General features: G+C 40.4%; 1 protein-coding gene across 1 annotated transcript; it reads right to left on the bottom strand.

Annotated features, from left to right (window-relative positions):
• Positions 1-227: 227 nt before the first annotated feature.
• On the bottom strand, positions 228-2,098 carry LOC135502809 (adenylate cyclase type 3-like). Its single transcript, XM_064795913.1, has 3 exons — positions 1,963-2,098; positions 1,127-1,251; positions 228-483 (listed from the first exon to the last, which is right to left on the bottom strand). The coding sequence occupies exons 1-3, from the start codon at positions 2,096-2,098 to the stop codon at positions 325-327; spliced, it is 420 nt and encodes a 139-aa protein (XP_064651983.1). The 3' UTR covers positions 228-324.
• Positions 2,099-18,634: the final 16,536 nt, after the last annotated feature.

Genomic DNA, 18,634 nt, shown 5'->3' with positions numbered 1-18,634 from the left:
AATATGATTATTATCTCGCTATAGATAGCAATTCCCCGATATTTATACCTATGAATTATATTGGACGTAAAAAAATCACCAAACTGGCCGGGATGATATTCCAAATACTCAAACCGCGATCGCAACTTGAAGTGCAAGGTATAACTGCCACTTTGTGTGTTCTCAGAGTGCTTTCGAAGATGGTTTGAGAATGGTTTGCACCTTCTTCATCAATTACTGGCACATTTTCAAGAAGAGATGACTCTGATAAAAAATTCTTTGGTTGAAAAACCAACCTTCGAAAACCACATGCTTGTACTGTTTAATAAGAACATCTTATCACTTTCAAAGATGCGTGACCTGGTTTGGCATGTCGTGTATCAACTCCTCCTTGCCGACCAGGAAATACGTCACCAGCTCTCCCTTTCCTTTGACCTTGACCAAGCCCCTCTTCTCGAACTTATAGCCAAACTCTTGAAGGATAATCATCGTTTCTTCGACAACCTGAAATAAAATAGGTTACAGATGTTGCGTACAGGGAGTGTCTCAAAGTTACCTCGGTGAAGTTATTTTCAAGGTAAGAGGTCCGTTCTCTGAACAATATACTAAACCCTGTTGTCCATCCAAAATAAAAAGGATCTAAACCGGTTTCGGGGATCGAATCTTTGCTATGTGCGGCTTTAGACTATGGAAGTAATTGCCCTGTCATTCATCTGTGAGGCAGACAGTTTCGGAACTTTCGATGGATATGTTCGACTAGGACTTGACTTGTCATACAACAGCAAATTTGGAGTTCAAGGGCTAACGCCGTGAGCAATGACTTTGCCATTGATTGGTACGCTTTGAACTAAACCTACTGATGTGTTATACATTTTTTTTCTTATCGAACTCCATACTTGTTCCAAAATTGATTACAAAAATCAATCTCAAAAGGTACCTCGATGAAGTTATTTTCAAGGTAAGAGGTCCGTTCTCTGAACAATATATACTAAACCCTGTTGTCCATCCGAAAAGGATCAACACCGGTTTCGGATTTGATTACAAACTAATATAGATTACAACTGATTACAAACTAATAAATTGATTACAAACTAATATAGCAATAGCTAGTCGTGTGGCATGAATAAGACGGGTACTAGAGGTATACCTGAATGTGCCCTGATTTTCCAGTAGACTCCATCCGGCTGGCGACATTCACAGCATTTCCCCAGATATCGTAATGAGGCTTTCTCGCCCCTATCACGCCTGCTACGATTGGCCCCTGGTTTATTCCTGGATAGTTAAGACATATGAAATGCAATACAAGAAAGAAGATGAAAAAGCCAAACCATTTTAACCAGAATTCCCCCGATTCATGATACAAGTCAAGAAATTACCAATAACACTTTCACTATTAAGATGATTAATTATAATGGAAAAAATTACATCTGATACACGTTCTAGGACAATAGTTGTTTGAGAAGTAAGTATGTATGGAGTAAAATGGCCTGATATTGTCAGGATGAATTTAACTTTTCATATCCTACTAAGAGAGAAAAAGTCATCCACAACTTCTTTCATATCCATGGTCCTCATCAGACTATTGCACGACGTGGCGATTTTATCGAGCTGTATCTACCTTGTCGATTGCTTTTGATATTCATTACAGATGAGAATGCAGCTGTCGATTTCGAGGGAAGTTGAATATTTGGGCAAGACTAATGAGCAGAAATAATCATTGTCTTTTCTAGCGAAAGGGTCGGCAATATTGGTGCTACTTCTGACAGTCGATTGCTCTTCTTGTTACTGCAACGGCGAATCATTCATTATCCGCATGAGTGCTGCATTATACGAAATGGACCCTAATAGACCAAATTTGAAAAAAAAATTATTTCCTTCATTAGCTAGTAGGAATCTTCCACTTAAAAAAGTAATTTCCCTCGATCAACAGGATGACATAAAATGATTTGCTTTGACAAGTTGGTATATTTGTATTTTTTATACCTATTCTGAGGATAAAGTTATTAAATGACTGTGAGTTGATCTTCTCTAAGGTTTCTCGGAGAGCAAGTGCAAACTCCACCAGCTCCACGAGGTGATGCCATCGGTGTTTACTGTCCTGAAAGGTAGCATCGTGCATTTTGTCTGGCCAACCTTACGTGCAATAAGGGATAGAAAAGAGAAATTGTGTGATTGGCAAAGAGGGAACCCAAAGGGCATTAAAAGCGGAGTCGAAACGGAGAGGGAAAAAGAGGTTCAAATCACTGATTCCATCCAATCAGTTTTGATCCTTGGATAATGAAATGACATCATTTCAAAAATAAGTTACATACGACTTGCCTTTGCAACCAAGGTCGGGCCTGCTATTCAACTTGCTATTGTAGCAGTTTTGAACTGTCGTCATTGAAGACACTTACAAAAATACTTTGTTTTGGTGAAAACAGGTCAATAAGAAGCTGATGATAACGTGCATAAATGACGCCAAGCTGATGATGAGGTATATTGCTGATAATAAACACTCAACAATATTTCGATTTTTGTCTTCTTAAGAAATTAACGAATGCAATACAAGCACGCGCAGATGTGATGCAAACGCTGAATGTACCAACACAGAGGGTTCCTTCACTTGCAAGTGTGAAACAGGCTATCAGGGCGATGCAAAGGCCAGTACTCTTGTACTGATGTCGATGAGTGCGCAAAAGGACACCACAATTGTACCTCCATCGTAAATTCTGTCTGCGCCAACACAAATGGGTCAAATGGAAATTATAGAGTTTAAAATTTGTATATGTCTATCTCGAATCGAGAAGTTTCAGATTCAGATTTTCAGAAACTCCTCGTCATAACATCCCCCTTGGTGATGCGTCATGCCGGTAGCCCCGAATATACACAACGGATCGCAGGTCGACGATTACAACGCACGCACAGGTAGGTTTGGACGAGGAAACCTAAAATCAAATATAATTAGGAAGATCGGGTCACGGACGACATACGACGGATTGAAAATTTGAGGTAAGTTGGTTGTACTTTCGGACTTAATGAGAAATTCTATATGCCGAGGAGCATAACGAGTCGAAATGGAACGTATTGCCTAGAGTGTTGTGTAAAATGTCTGCCTTTAACCTTATCGTTGAGAATCGTAAAAAAACGGTACACGGACGTCCTTGACGATATCGTTATATCGTTTTAAGGATGACCATGCGTGATCGAATATGGTTACACCAACTGTAAAATTAGTTGTTTACCTATCAAAATAGTAATTCTTAACCATTTTGATGGTATTTTTCACATAGTTCAAATACTACCTTTTTAGGGGAAACAGCTAATTAATGGTTAATATTTACTTATTTCTCAGTTCGAGCGATAGGAACTACCAAACTAGTTGATCTCGACTAATAAATTGTGTAAAAGACTGTATGGTACAAGGAGTTGAATACATGTATATTATTTTAGGCTGACCTCCCCCTGTCAGTGTCTGACACTACGTCGATCGGCCATTACGTCCTGGGAATTATGTATGGACATGTTATCCAGTGCACTAGTTAACATACTGCCCTAGCGAACGGACTTGGAACTACTCTCCCAGAGACACTTACTTTCATCGCCGTATGCTCCCACTTCGCAAAGTCTTAGTTTCCTTCATCACCTCAAACGGCTACATTCACAGTGTCAGACGCCGTAAGTCGTTACCCCCAAACGTAGCAGTACGTAAGACTTTAGTATATTTAAATATGTCGAGGAGGTAACATTTCTTAATTGTGACGTCACGTACAAATGCGCTACAATTAAAGCGCCTAAAACAGTGAAATGCACAGTCAAAACCGCTGACAGGAGGCGTGGTATTAGTTGTTTTTATAATTTTGCCGGTAGGTGGCGTCCTTTTGACCACGAATATCGCTCGGTTGGACATATCTGCGTTAAACAAAACAGAACGTTACGAAGACCAGCTATATGTTTGGGCTTTATTTCAATCGGACTTTATTACTTTCCAAATGACGGCTAATAACATGGGCTTGAATGATGTCAAAATGGCGTCATCACCATTGGAAGGTATAGAGTGGACCCCCCTCCCCCCATCAAAGATTACATATACACTTTCTTGGATTGTCGTTCTGACATTATTCTGACGTCATTTAGATTGATGTCAGAATGTCAAGATGACACTATTAGTAGTAGTAGAAGTAGTGACAGCATATGACATTTGATATGTAAATACGACATTAATCAACGGATCGATATAAATCTGATCACAACAATAGCGTTTAATCTCACATCATGCTGTTAAAAACGAGGTCAAATGATGTTTTATCCCGGCAGATTTTACAATAAACCGTCAATATGACATTATCAGAATATGTCACATCATCAGAATATGTCAGACTGAATTTTCTCCTTTACATATAATTATATCAAGACCTTACCTATTCGTTTATACATATTGCAAGATAAACTGTTAGGCAGCGTGACAATATCACAGGACTTCAATTTCACTGCGCATTCGTAGTTAGGTTTATATTGGAACGCACGACATTTTGGGTATTTGTTACACAGAGCAATGCACAGGATAAACGACAAACCATAACGATTGACGGTGTAAAAATCATTCCCATAACAGTCACCCCTGCGATGTGTATAGCCAGCGGGAACAGAGAGCAGATCTGTAATGATATTCAATATTCGACACAACTTACGTACGGTTCGTTCGCCCCTTTTTAAAACAGTACTGGTCACTGCACAGAAAACAAAGAAGAGCAGCAAAAACAGCATACTTGTCTGGTGGACGTTAATTATACTCCGATTATTCTTGAGGTTTAAATAACTTACTTTTTGGAAATTGGACAACGATTGAACTGTGGAATTAAACATCGTCATTTTTAAGTTGAAAACTATTTTGGCAGGCAAACTGTTTGCGGCTAATCTTATCGTTGAGGATCGTAAAACAACTACATATCCGGACGTCCTGGACTATGTCCGTGTATCGTTAGGGAAAACCATGCGAGATCGAATATGGTTGCACCGACTGTGAAATTAGTTGTTTACCTATCAGAGTGGTAATTCTCAATCATTTTGATGGTATTTTTTTACTTCATTTTTTCATGTTTATAGGTGAGACAACTACATCTAGGTTGATGCTTGCTAATTTCTCAGTTGGAGCAATAGGTACTACCAGATCAGGTGATTTTAAGAGTGTACGAGGATATTAATACTTGATTCCCAGGCTGACCTCCACATTTCTCGCCATGGCAATTTGATATGGGTAGAGAATTTCGTCGTTTTCACGTCATGGAATTAACCCCCTACTTGGCTACCATATCTGTGTGTGTTCGACGTTACGTCGGAAAGCCATTACTACCCCCACGGCGGGTAAAGCAAGAGGTGTACTTTGCAACACAATAGAGACAAGGCCCACACCGTCAGCAAATGTTGACAAAAGATTGACACGTGTTGATCAGTGTGGACGGACTTGCTCAACAAGCATCAGCACACCTTCAACAGCTTGTTGATTATTGTTGATGGGGTTAGTGTTTAAGGTTGTTGACTCGTGTAGACAGGGCTTTACGTACGGCGCAACGTCATCCCAACTGTTGTCGCAGTAGCAAGGTGATCGAATCGAGCACCAACGACGTAACGGCGTTGTGCAGAATGATCTCTGACCTACTCTTCCATGACGCCTCACTCGGGTCGAGATAGGATAAAAAACGATCTTGTTTTGATTCTTTCAAATGCATGCGCACTTGGTCTCGAGTCGATACGACAGATGTTAAGCGAGTTATGGGCAAACTAGAAAATAGGGTCAGCTTCTGAGCTCTGTGGTTAGCCAGTCTTGCCACACGTACCCACGGGGTTAATATTCGACATAACTTACGGTTGGCCCCTTCAACAGTAGTGGTCATTGCACAGAAAACAAAGAAGAGCAGCAAAAACAGCATACTTGTCTTGTGGACGTTCATACTCCGATTATTTTTGTAGTTCAAATAATTTACTTTTTAGAAATTGGGCAACGATAGTACTAAAGAATTAAACATCGTCATATTTACGTTGCAATTTTCGCAGGTAAACTGCAATCATATATCACACCTGTCCTATGATCTTACGACCAATTCATAAATAAATGTTTTTGGAGTGCAGTCACTAAATTAACATGAGCGGTAGGTTTTTAACTGAAACATAGCCACACTGAAGAATAAATTTCCCAGATTGCGGAGAATCGGGCAGTGGAATCGAACATGTCCCACCTGTCAAGGAAAATGTGCAATATAGTTAAAGCAATAGTGTTGTTGGAGTCATCCAACTCTAACGTTGTGTTCATACCTTGTAATATGGTTCTTCAAACACGAATTGCAACACAGATAGAGAGAAATACACTGCAGGTTTGTCCTGTACATATCAAACAAATTATAAATTAAGAGTACATATTTTGTGCGTGCACTTGCCTTACTCTCAACGTCATTCAAAGGTGGCACCACTGTGCTATCGACGCTATTTGTCGCCGGTGCTCCAAACTGATTGAATGTGAAGCATCAGTGTATTTTTATTCATTGACTTGACCATATGTATCGATCAGTTAAACAACAACGCACGAAAAATAATGCAATATATTTTATGGATCGTTCGATTTTACGAATAATCATATCGATCTAAGAACGGCTTGTATCGAGTAGCCAAAATAAATGTTTCACTTTTGAATGTTTATTTCTTATAAGAAATTTCAAGAAACAAGTTTGTGTTGAGCACGGTTTTTGCCTAACCGACGGGCATATCACCACCGACTTATGTATTAGTAGTACATTTAGGATGCCCAATATTTAATTTTGAATGCAATTTTTCAAACAAGGCTGACTCTCAGCCATCAGATTGGCCAATTTGATTTGATGCTTCGATCGATCAGTGGGGAAAGGGGCTAAAACTATAAAACTCGGCACGTACTTACATTAAATGTACATTTTAAACAGAACCGAAGTGATGATTAATACTATTGGTACTATGAATAAATTTGAATATTCTTGGTCCTACACTTGGTTTGGCCTCAGCCAAGAGCTTTGGCATAAAGCCCAGGGATCGGAACTGCTCCGATCCAGTTATTCATGACGACTTTCTGCTGATATAGGTCTTGCTCCGATGTGACATTAAAAAAAAGTCGCCTACCGGCCAAAGGAATAAAAATGTCACTCGAGTGGCGTTTGCACCTTGTCTCGTGTCCATATTCAACCGATATTGCTCGAGTTAATGGCAAAAATATACACTGGAGTCGGCTGCAGAGAGCCTGAACACACCAGCACGAGATGACATACCATAGGAATAAATGCACACATTCCATAGATAGCGTTATGTCTGTATTGGAACGCACAACATTTCGGGTATTTGTTGCACAGGGCAATGACAGGATAAACGACACACGATAAAGATTGACGCTGTGAAAATCATCCCCAAAACAGTCAGCCCGGCGATGTGTAAAGCCAGCCGGAGGAGAGAACAGATCTGTAATGATCAAATGTACTTACATCCTGGCTAAATCAGATCTGCATTCTGACGGGCGACTGCCATACCGACGCTCTGTCCGAGCCATTATCTACACCCAATAGAAAATGTTCTATGAAGTCTCATAAAATCGTCTTGTACTTTAAGAAACCATTGTATAATTCAAATGCTTGTATTTCGGATCTACATGTAAGGGAAGATTTGGAATACATTCATTCCTTATTCAGCATATTTGATGAGATTGCTAAATTCAAATTCAAATTAACGCGGATTATTGTACCGATTCAAAAGTAAACAATGCAGCCTTATCTATATTTGAATGCAAACATGCTTTTTGCCTAAATCTACCTGATTACTGAATCAAATGTTTTGTGCAAGATGTTAATCTTTCGTGGTCGGGTGATTTCTTTACGTTGAAGGGGATTTCCAGGTGCTGTATTAAAAAAATATTTGCTGGGTGCATATCAAATTTGGCATCGGCAGCTCGTCAGAATGGGAATTGCCCATCAGTTTAGAGGTCTGAATAGCTGGGGTGACTTAGTACAGGAAAAAGATACAAGTCATTCTGAACGCGGTCATTGGAGACTTAGTACAGGACAAAAATTGCAGGACATTATCTCGTCTTGGCCTTATCTCAAAATAACTGCAGGAATGGCCTCTCCGTTTCGAACAAGAATTTGTGAATCCTGAGCTATGACTGCCAGCGTTGAAAGCAACAGATAGGTCGCAAATCTAGATTAGATCCATCGATGAAGAATAAACTTTCCTTAATGTACAAATGATAAGAATCCTTTATGCCGTGAAATAATCTTTTAGAATGCACCAACAACTTTGATAATGGTCAATTACGAAAACTCAGATTCCCTAAATATGAAGTAATGTATACAAGAGTGTTCTTTCTGTTGTTTGCAGCAGGGTATGCTTGCGACACTCTTGCCAACATCCATTGTCCTCTAGCAAATATGAAACAAGACGGCGTAACTTTGTGGGTCATGTACTCAGCATCGTCAAGGCATTATTGATAAGTAAATGAGTACACAAGTGAGTAAGAAGTATACACATTTTTTACAAGACATCACTGAAGAACAATCAGTTGATGATGCCGAACCTCCTTTATTTCTTTTGATGTTTAAACGCATATACTTTTAGTCAAAATGCCAATGGCGGTCAGCTGTGTATCACGTCAAACTCAATATGAAAATATAGGTAATTAAACAAGAATAGCTTTTTTAGTAACATAACTTATATTTTACTTTGTAAGTATAAATTCATGTAACACCATGCCATAAATACGAATACTGTCGAATCATTTGATACAATAATTTCTTCCTAGTTACACCAATTGGACAATTAACTCCTTTTATTAATTTTGATTTCATCTGAGACAGGAGAATGTGTTGATTCCCGTTACATGGCTCGAACATTAATGATAAATTCTTACGCATTGTCACGACAGCTAATAACTCTCGGCCTGACACTTTTAATAAGAACACACTGAGCCTAAAAGGTGTGTGGTGTGGCGATGATGGCATTAAAAAAATCACCATTCCCATTTATACTCCTTAGCGTTGAATGAATGAATCCTTATTACCGAGCTTGCAAATGAAGAACACCGCGGCCCACTTATGCAAGCATCAGTCCGCCAATATGATTATTATATCGCTATAGATAGCAATTCCCCGATATTTATACATATGAATTATATTGGACGTAAAAAAATCACCAAACTGGCCGGGATGATATTCCAAATACTCAAACCGTGATCGCAACTTGAAGTGCAAGGTATAACTGCCACTTTGTGTGTTCTCAGAGTGCTTTCGAAGATGGTTTGAGAATGGCTTGCGCCTTCTTCATCAATTACTGGCACAGTATTAATGTGTCGTTCTGATAATTACGGGTCACATTTTCAAGAAGAGATGACTCTGATAAAAAATTCTTTGGTTGAAAAACCAACTTTCGAAAACCACATGCTTGTACTGTTTAATAAGAACATCTTATTACTTTCAAAGATGCGTGACCTGGTTTGGCATGTCGTGTATCAACTCCTCCTTGCCGACCAGGAAATACGTCACCAGCTCTCCCTTTCCTTTGACCTTGACCAAGCCCCTCTTCTCGAACTTATAGCCAAACTCTTGAAGGATAATCATCGTTTCTTCGACAACCTGAAATAAAATAGGTTACAGATGTTGCGTACAGGGAGTGTCTCAAAGTTACCTCGGTGAAGTTATTTTCAAGGTAAGAGGTCCGTTCTCTGAACAATATACTAAACCCTGTTGTCCATCCAAAATAAAAAGGATGTAAACCGGTTTCGGGGATCGAATCTTTGCTATGTACGGCTTTAGACTATGGAAGTAATTGCCCTGTCATGCATCTGTGAGGCAGACAGTTTCGGAACTTTCGATGGATATGTTCGACTAGGACTTGACTTGTCATACAACAGCAAATTTGGAGTTCAAGGGCTAACGCCGTGAGCAATGACTTTGCCATTGATTGGTACGCTTTGAACTAAACCTACTGATGTGTTATACATTTTTTTCTTATCAAACTCCATATTTGTTCCAAAATAGATTACAAAAATCTCAAGGTACCTCGATGAAATTATTTTCAAGATAAGAGGTCCGTTCTCTGAACAATATATACTAAACCCCGTTGTCCATCCAAAAAGGATCTAATCCGGTTTCGGTTTTGATTACAAACTAATATAGATTACAACTGATTACAAACTAATAAATTGATTACAAACTAATATAGCAATAGCTAGTCGTGTGGCATGAATAAGACGGGTACTAGAGGTAAATACCTGAATGTGCCCTGATTTTCCAGTAGACTCCATCCGGCTGGCGACATTCACAGCATTTCCCCAGATATCGTAATGAGGCTTTCTCGCCCCTATCACACCTGCTACGATTGGCCCCTGGTTTATTCCTGGAGAGTTAAGACATATGAAATGCAATACAAGAAAAAAGTACAAGATAAGCAACTAAGCAGAGGCAATGAATGTGTGTCAAATAATATCAAATAACGTCACCTTTGAAAAAGCCAAACCTTTTAAACCAGAATTTCCCCGATTCATGATACAAGTCAATAAATCATCAATAACGCTTTCACTATTAACATTATTAATTATAGTAGGAAAAAATTATATCTGATACAAGTTCTAGGACAATCGTTGTTTGAGGAGTTAGTACGTTTGTATAAAGTGAAATGGTGAAAAGGATACATTTAACTTTTCATATCCTACTAAGATAGAAAAGGTTATCCACATCTTCTTTCATATCCATGGTCCTCATCAGACTATTGCGCATGCACGACGTGACGATTTCATATCGAGCTGTATCTACCTTGTCGATTCCTTTTAATATTCATTACAGATGAGAATACAGCTGCCGATTTCGAGGGAAGTTGAATATTTGGGCAAGACTAATGAGCAGAAATAATCATTGTCTTTTCTAGCGAAAGGGTCGGCAATATTAGTGCTACTTCTGACAGTCGATTGCTCTTCTTGCTACTGCAACGGCGAATCATTCATTATCCGCATGAGTGCTGCTTTATACGAAATGAACCCTAATAGACCAAATTTGAAAAAAAATTAATTTCCTTCATTAGCTAGTAGGAATCTTCCACTTAAAAAAGTAATTTCCCTCGATCAACAGGATGACATAAAATGATTTGCTTTGACAAGTTGGTATATTTGTATTTTTTATACCTATTCTGAGGATAAAGTTATTAAATGACTAAGTGATAGTCATCAGGATGAATGGGAATAATGCGAAAAGCTGACTTGATGTCAGTTTTCGCCAAAAAGACTGGGTTGGGGACCGTTTTAATCCTTACAATAGCGTCAAGAATAGACGCGTATTGCACATGCTTACAATCTGCTGGAATGCCATCGTTTACCGAAGACCCCTCAGGGAATGAAAGATGGTGAATCATTCTGAATTCACCAGGGGTCTTTTTAGGAACAACCCCTAAAGGCGAAACATGAACATTTTGAAAAGGTGGACTACTAAAAGGGCCGGCAATACGCCCGGCTTGTAACTCTTTCTGAATTTTAGAGGATACTATGTTTATGTTGCTTTGCCGAATTTAAATTTTCACAAATGAGGGATTCCATGTTACCAGCATAGTGTAAACGAAACCCGACAGAAAAACCCGACTTCAAATAATGTAATTTCACCGGGTCATAACCGGAGAGGTAGGCACACAAGGTGTTAACTTTGACCGGGGATGGGAGAACGGAATGAGAAGCACTAATATTTAGGGTTGGAACATTAATGTTCTTTGGTCGTGGTATCACCTTGCTTTGAAGAGCCTTTTTGGGTGTAACACTTGGAGGTAGGGTGTTTACCCTTGCACTTAGCGCAAGTGTGCTGGAATTTGCACTTGGCGCCTCTGTTGCATTTGCCTGTATTTTGGTAGACAAAGCAGGTGCCTTTGGGTAAGCCGTTGGAGGCTTTGTTAGCACGAAAGGGCTGATTCTTACCGCCGGAAATGGTTTTGTCACTGGCGGAAAGATCAGAACTCCCTCTTGTATGGGCCTTCATGTACAAGGTGTGTACCACTTCCAACCAGTCAAGAGGTTCCTCTTGACGCCACTTGCGAAAATTCTCGTCATAGTAGCGCCAATCCCCTCCCTCGTGCGCAATCTCTTTCACTAATTCCGAGTACCGTACCAATTTATATACATCATTTGGGAATTTCATCCCATAGACTGATGCGAAAACATCAAAGCACGACAACCACTGTATAAGTGACAAAGGCTTGTCTTTAGTTACTTTACCAAATGACAAGGAGATTGGCACCCCATCCTCATCTGTTGATATGACGGTTGGCTTGGGTTTGTCCTTATAGGTTTTCAAGAACTTGTGGAAATCCACATATTTCCCGGCCCAAACTTTCTCTCTGATCCTGTCGGAGACACCGTAATATAACGGACGGGCCACCGAGAGAAGAGAACCATTTATGTCTCTACCAGTGAACGACGGTTCGCCTATATCTCCCTCACCGTTAGTATTGGCGCTGCTTGTCTGGCGTTGGTTTGACAATTCCAACTGAGCTGCAGATCCTGCTGCCGACGACGGACCCTGATTCGACTGAAGCTGACTGTTCTGCATGACTCCTTGCGTGGTAGCCGATACCGCCCCCGAAGACGGACCATACTGTAACTGCGGCTGAGTACTATTGAGCGGTAATCCAGTAGCACCGAGAGACGCATTGCTGGTGGTAACATTGTTAGTCCTGGCCATCATGTCCATCATGGTGGACATAAACGTCCTCATTTCAGTAAACATAGCACTAACGTCTGTTCCGCTCGGTCCCGAATTCGTTTGGTCGTTGCGCCTCTTAGTGACTTTTTTCTTCTGCCTCTTGGGACCTGTTGGATTTTGGGCTGCCACTTCGGGTGCTGGCACCGGCACCAATGGAGCATCTTCCTCATCCTCTTGGCGACGTCGCTTGCTCTGACTCGTCCTCTGTGTATTGGACGCCATGGTCTAGAAAAGAACAGCGTGATTGTTAATATATATGAGCTTTAAGAAAAACAGCATCACCACAAATTGTGCGAGTGAGGAGAGATAACTCTCAGCACACTACCGCCTCATGCAGGGTATCGAGAGCGCCCATTGATAAACAACCTAGATACCAACCCATCGGGTGTCTATTGGTTTCAAAACACAGAACACCAAGACAGGAGTACATGATATCTAAGATTGCTTTTAGTCAAATGAGAAGCAAAGATCCAACTACAGTTGAGAGCATCATAATTAACGTGCAGAGCCTGAAACTTCATGCACTATACGAACAATTGTGCAAGTGAGGAGAGATAGCCCTCAGCACAATACCGCCTCATGCAGGGTATCGATAGCGCACACTGTCAAGTGAGAAGCAACGATCCAACTACAGTTGAGAGCATCATAAATGCGCAGAGCCTAAGACCCATACACAAGGTAGATATGTGGAGTGCCCAAGACACATACACAAGACAATGTGCAGGAATAAAGGGGGAAGATCCCTCCTAGCACAACCAGCCCATTGCAGGGTATCAAAGCCCAAACTGTTGAAACCATAACATCGCACCAACTATGGGTTCGCGATATCAAGGGCGGGCTTCAAATTGGTTGGGAGCAATGATCCAACTACAAGGGCATCATAAATGAGCAGAGTCTAAGACTCACACCCAAGGTAAACAAGCGCACAGTGCCTGACGGCCCATGCACCCAACTTAATAAGCATATGAACCGTATGCTATTGAGCTAACGAACTAAAGCAATAAGCTTCAGTAAGACATCTAACCTAGCTACTCATAGCAGATGTGACAGCGGAACGCACGTTGCGGTACAATTTGAGGTTTCCCAATGGGTTCATATGGACGCTGTCCCTGTTATAAATGTTACTAGTACGCTGGGAAACGCCTTTATGAAGCCATAACTTCACCGGTATGCGACCCAAAGGGTCACAAAAATCTATCAAGTAACCATTAGTTCTGAAGACCTTGTCATTGTACACTTCAACGGATAGGTCTTTGGTGCGTGTTTTAAGGCGCTTGACCAAGCCGCCTACAAAAACTTTCCTTAAAGATGTTATCTTTGAAATGTATAACTCCACCAACTCCGATACTGAGTACGCTACAGTAAAGGGGGCGGACGCAGAGCTTAGAGCATCTAGATCATTTGAACCAATCTGCAGAAATAGCACATGGGGCTGGAAAATCATCAGCTCCTCCCATATGGTCGCGTTTGAGCCCAAACTTGCGACAGTACCGCCACCGATATGGTGCCAACTAACACTACAATTAGCTAAGTCTAACCAGTTTGGCCGGGGGAGTGGTGGAGCCACATTACTAAACTGCTGCATCAATGGAAAATCTCGTGAGAATTCCATCAACCTACGCACGTAACTGTGACCTACAATAGCTACTTTGGTCTGCTGAATCGCAGTCATGGTTCTAGCTACTATATACAAGAAAGCTAGAAAGTATACTCCCCAGGTTAAAACGTTGGAATAAAAAACCGGTACTCCAAGGATAAATTCAGGAACGAAATATGTTGGAAACGAAATAATTAAACAACTTGTTCGTCTCACTGCAACCTGGCAAGTAATAAAGCTCTTGCCCCTTGAAGCTAGCTAGCCCCTTGAAACCAGCTTGGGACCCTAGCTAGAATCTGATTGATCAGCCATATTCCTGGACACTCCCAGACCTGGCTGATTAGCATGTGGTGAGGGCTGAACAAGTTGATTAGGTTATCCCACATAAAATCCATTATGTCAGTCTATTGTTTATAGTTTACATAATGAGCATTAAATGACTGTGAGTTGATCTTATCTAAGGTTTCTCGGAGAGCAAGTGCAAACTCCACCAGCTCCACGAGGTGATGCCATCGGTGTTTACTGTCCTGAAAGGTAGCATCGTGCATTTTGTCTGGCCAACCTTACGTGCAAAAAGGGATAGAAAATAGAAATTGTGTGATTGGCAAAGAGGGAACCCAAAGGGCATTAAAAGCGGAGTCAAAACGGTAAGGGAAAAAGAGGTTCAAATCACTGATTCCATCCAATCAGTTTTGATCCTTGGATAATGAAATTATATCATTTCAAAAACTAAGTTACATACGACTTGCCTTTGCAACCAAGGTCGGGCCTGCTATTCAACTTGCTATTGTAGCAGTTTTGAACTGTCGTCATTGAAGACACTGACAAAAATACTTTGTTTTGGTGAAAACAGGTCAATAAGAAGCTGATGATAACGTGCATAGATGACGCCGAGCTGATGAGGTATATTGCTGATAATAAACACTTAAAAATCTGTCTATCTTTGTCTTCTTCAGATATAAACGAATGCAATACAAGCACGCGCAGATGCGATACAAACGCTGAATGTACCAACACAGAGGGTTCCTTCACTTGCAAGTGTAAAACAGGCTATCAGGGCGATGCAAAGACCAGTTGTACTGATGTCGATGAGTGTGCAACAGGACACCACAATTGTACCTCCATCGTCAACTATGTCTGCGCCAACACAAATGAGTCATTCACTTGTCCATGTACAACTGGCTACGAGCAAGATGGTTTTAGCTGTGTTGGTAAGTTATAAAATCAATGTAAACCTTCCTACTATAAAATCAAAGTTATAAAAGTTGATAATGATAATCATATAAAATCGCTAAATATTCGTAAATTATAGAGTTTAAAATCTCTTTATGTCTATCTCGAATCGAGAAGTTTCAGATTCAGATTTTCAGAAACTCCTCGTCATAACAGCGTCATGCCGGTAGCCCCGAATATACACAACGGATCGCAGGTTGACGATTACAACGCACGCACAGGTAGGTTTGGACGAGGAAACCTAAAATCAAATATAATTAAGAAGATCGGGTCACGGACGACATACGACGGATTGAAAATTTGAGGCAAGTTAGTTCTACTTTCGGACTTAATGAGAAATTCTATGTTGAGGAGCATAACGAGTCGAAATGGTACGTATTGCCTAGAGTGTTGCACAATATTTGCGGTTGACCTTCCTTGAGGAACTATTGAAACTATACAACCGGAAAACCTCTCCGATCCAGTTATTCTTGACGACTTTCTGCTGATATCGGTCTTGCTGCGATGTGACATTAAAAAAAAGTCGCCTACCGGCCAAAGGAATAAAAATGTCGCTCTAGTGGCGGTTGCACCTGGTCTCGTGTCCATATACAACCGATATTGATCGAGTTAATGGTAAAAATATACACTGGCGTCGGCTGCAGAGCTTGACCACACCAGCACGAGATCACACACCGAATGAATAAATGCTTACACAAGTACATGTAGACTTGGACGAGGAAAAAAGAAACTCGCATATCAAAAATAAAATTAAGATAAGAATATTGAGTCACGATGGAGAAGAGAGGTCGTCGATACGACTGATTGAAATGGTCAGGTGAAAGGGTTCTGTTTTCGAACTTATTGAGAAAGTCTATGCTGAGGAGCATAACGAGTCGAAATGGAACGTATTGCCTAGAGTGTTGTGTAAAATGTTTGCCTTTGACCTAATCGTTGAGGATCGTAAAAAAACGGTATCACGGACGTCCTTGACGATATCGTTATATCGTTTTAAGGATGACCATGCGTGATCGAATATGGTTACACCAACTGTAAAATTAGTTGTTTACCTATCAAAATAGTAATTCTTAAACATTTTGATGGTATTTTTCACATGGTTCGTATACTACCTTTTTAGGGGAAACAGCTAATTAATGGTTAATATTTAATATCTCAGTTCGAGCGATAGTAACTACCAAACTAGTTGATCTTGACTAATAAACTGTGTAAAAGACTGTATGGTACAAGGAGTTGAATACATGTATATTATTTTAGGCTGACCTCCCCCTGTCAGTGTCTGACACTACGTCGATCGGCCATTACGTCCTGGGAATTATGTATGGACATGTTACCCAGTGCACTAGTTAACATACTGCCCTAGCGAACGGACTTGGAACTACTCTCCCATAGACACTTACTTTCATCGCCGTATGCTCCCACTTTGCAAAGTCTTAGTTTCCATCATCACATCAAACGGCTACATTCACAATGTCAGACGCCGTAGGCCTAAGTCGGTACCCCCAAACGTAGCAGTACGTAAGACTTCAGTATATTTAAATATGTCGAGGAGGTAACATTTCTTAATTGTGATGTCACGTACAAATGCGCTACAATCAAAGCGCCTAAAACAGTGAAATGCACAGTCAAAACCGCTGACAGGAGGCGTGGTATTAGTTGTTTTTATAATTTTGCCGGTAGGTGGCTTCCTTTTGACCACGAATATCGCTCGGTTGGACATATCTGCGTTAAACAAAACAGAACGTTACGAAGACCAGCTATATGTTTGGGCTTTATTTCAATCGGAATTTATTACTTACCAAATGACGGCTAATAACATGGGCTTGAATGATGTCAAAATGGCATCGTCACCATTGGAAGGTATAGAGTGGACCCCCTCCCCCATCAAAGATTTGATATACACTTTTTTGGATTATCGCTCTGACATTATCCTGACGTCATTTAGATTGATGTCAGAATAGTGTCAATATTAGTAGTAGTAGAAGTAGTGACAGCATATGTCATTTGATATGTAAATATGACATTAATCAGCGGATCGATATAAATCTGATCACAACAATATCGTTTAATCTCACATCATGCTGTGAAAAACGACGTCAAATGATGTTTTATCCCGGCAGACTTTACAATAAACCGTTAATATGACATTATCAGAATATGTCACATTATCTGAATATGTCAGACTGAATTTTCTTGTTTACATATAATTCTATGACCTTACCTATTCGTTTATACATATTGCGAGATGGACTGTTAGGCTGCGTGACAATATCACAGGACTTCAATTTCACTGCGCATTTGTAGTTAGGTCTATATAGGAACGCACGACATTTCGGGTATTTGTTACACAGAGCAATGCACAGGATAAACGACAAACCATGACGATTGACCTTGTAAAAATCATTCCCATAACAGTCACCCCTGCGATGTGTATAGCCAGCGGGAACAGAGAGCAGATCTGTAATGATATTCAATATTCGACACAACTTACGTACGGTTCGCCCCTTTTTAAAACAGTACTGGTTATTGCACAGAAAACAAAGAAGAGCAGCAAAAATAGCATACTTGTCTAGTGGACGTTAATTATAACTCACACAACGTAGTGAGTGTAATGGTTACGTATGTATATAAAGTGTAAACAAAATTCATATAACCATCATGTCCATCGAATCTGAAAATTTTTTTGCAGACCCATGACAGTTCCGGTTCCGGTACAGTTTGTTGCATTCCATACGGGCCGCGCTTGCCGATCCTGCTTTCACGACGCACTGCAACCACAGTACCATGATTCCCGTTGTTGACGCAATTATTTCATGACGTCATGAGCCATTGACCAATCACGCAAGTAGATTTATTCACACCGGCGCCACTGTCTTGAAGTGTATCTAAAAATCGTCTGATAGAACATACAGGACAACAACGTCGGCGGAGACAGTTGTGACATTTCATTGCAGACGAAGTAAACGTCCTCTTCTTCTCGATTTACGTACTTTACTTCAAAAAGTCAGTTTTAACACTACTGCACAAATATAGAGTGGTCTTAAAGTTCCATTTGGATAGAGATTTGACGGACTGATTTGGAAATTCATTCCAACCATGCAAC

This window comes from Lineus longissimus, chromosome 19, assembly GCF_910592395.1.
Source record: "Lineus longissimus chromosome 19, tnLinLong1.2, whole genome shotgun sequence".
Lineage (NCBI taxonomy): Eukaryota > Metazoa > Nemertea > Pilidiophora > Heteronemertea > Lineidae > Lineus > Lineus longissimus.
The sequence above is the reverse complement of the archived record's forward strand: the minus strand, read 5'-3'. Positions and strand labels throughout refer to the sequence as shown.

Bases quoted from the DNA above. Each gene is read 5' to 3' on its own strand.
- LOC135502809 (XM_064795913.1), bottom strand. From the start codon at position 2,098: ATGCACGATGCTACCTTTCAGGACAGTAAACACCGATGGCATCACCTC. The intron at 1,252-1,962 runs GTATAAAAAATA...TTAACTATCCAG, and splicing joins TAACTTTATCCTCAGAATAG to GAATAAACCAGGGGCCAATC. The intron at 484-1,126 runs GTATACCTCTAG...ATTTTATTTCAG, and splicing joins GAAAATCAGGGCACATTCAG to GTTGTCGAAGAAACGATGAT.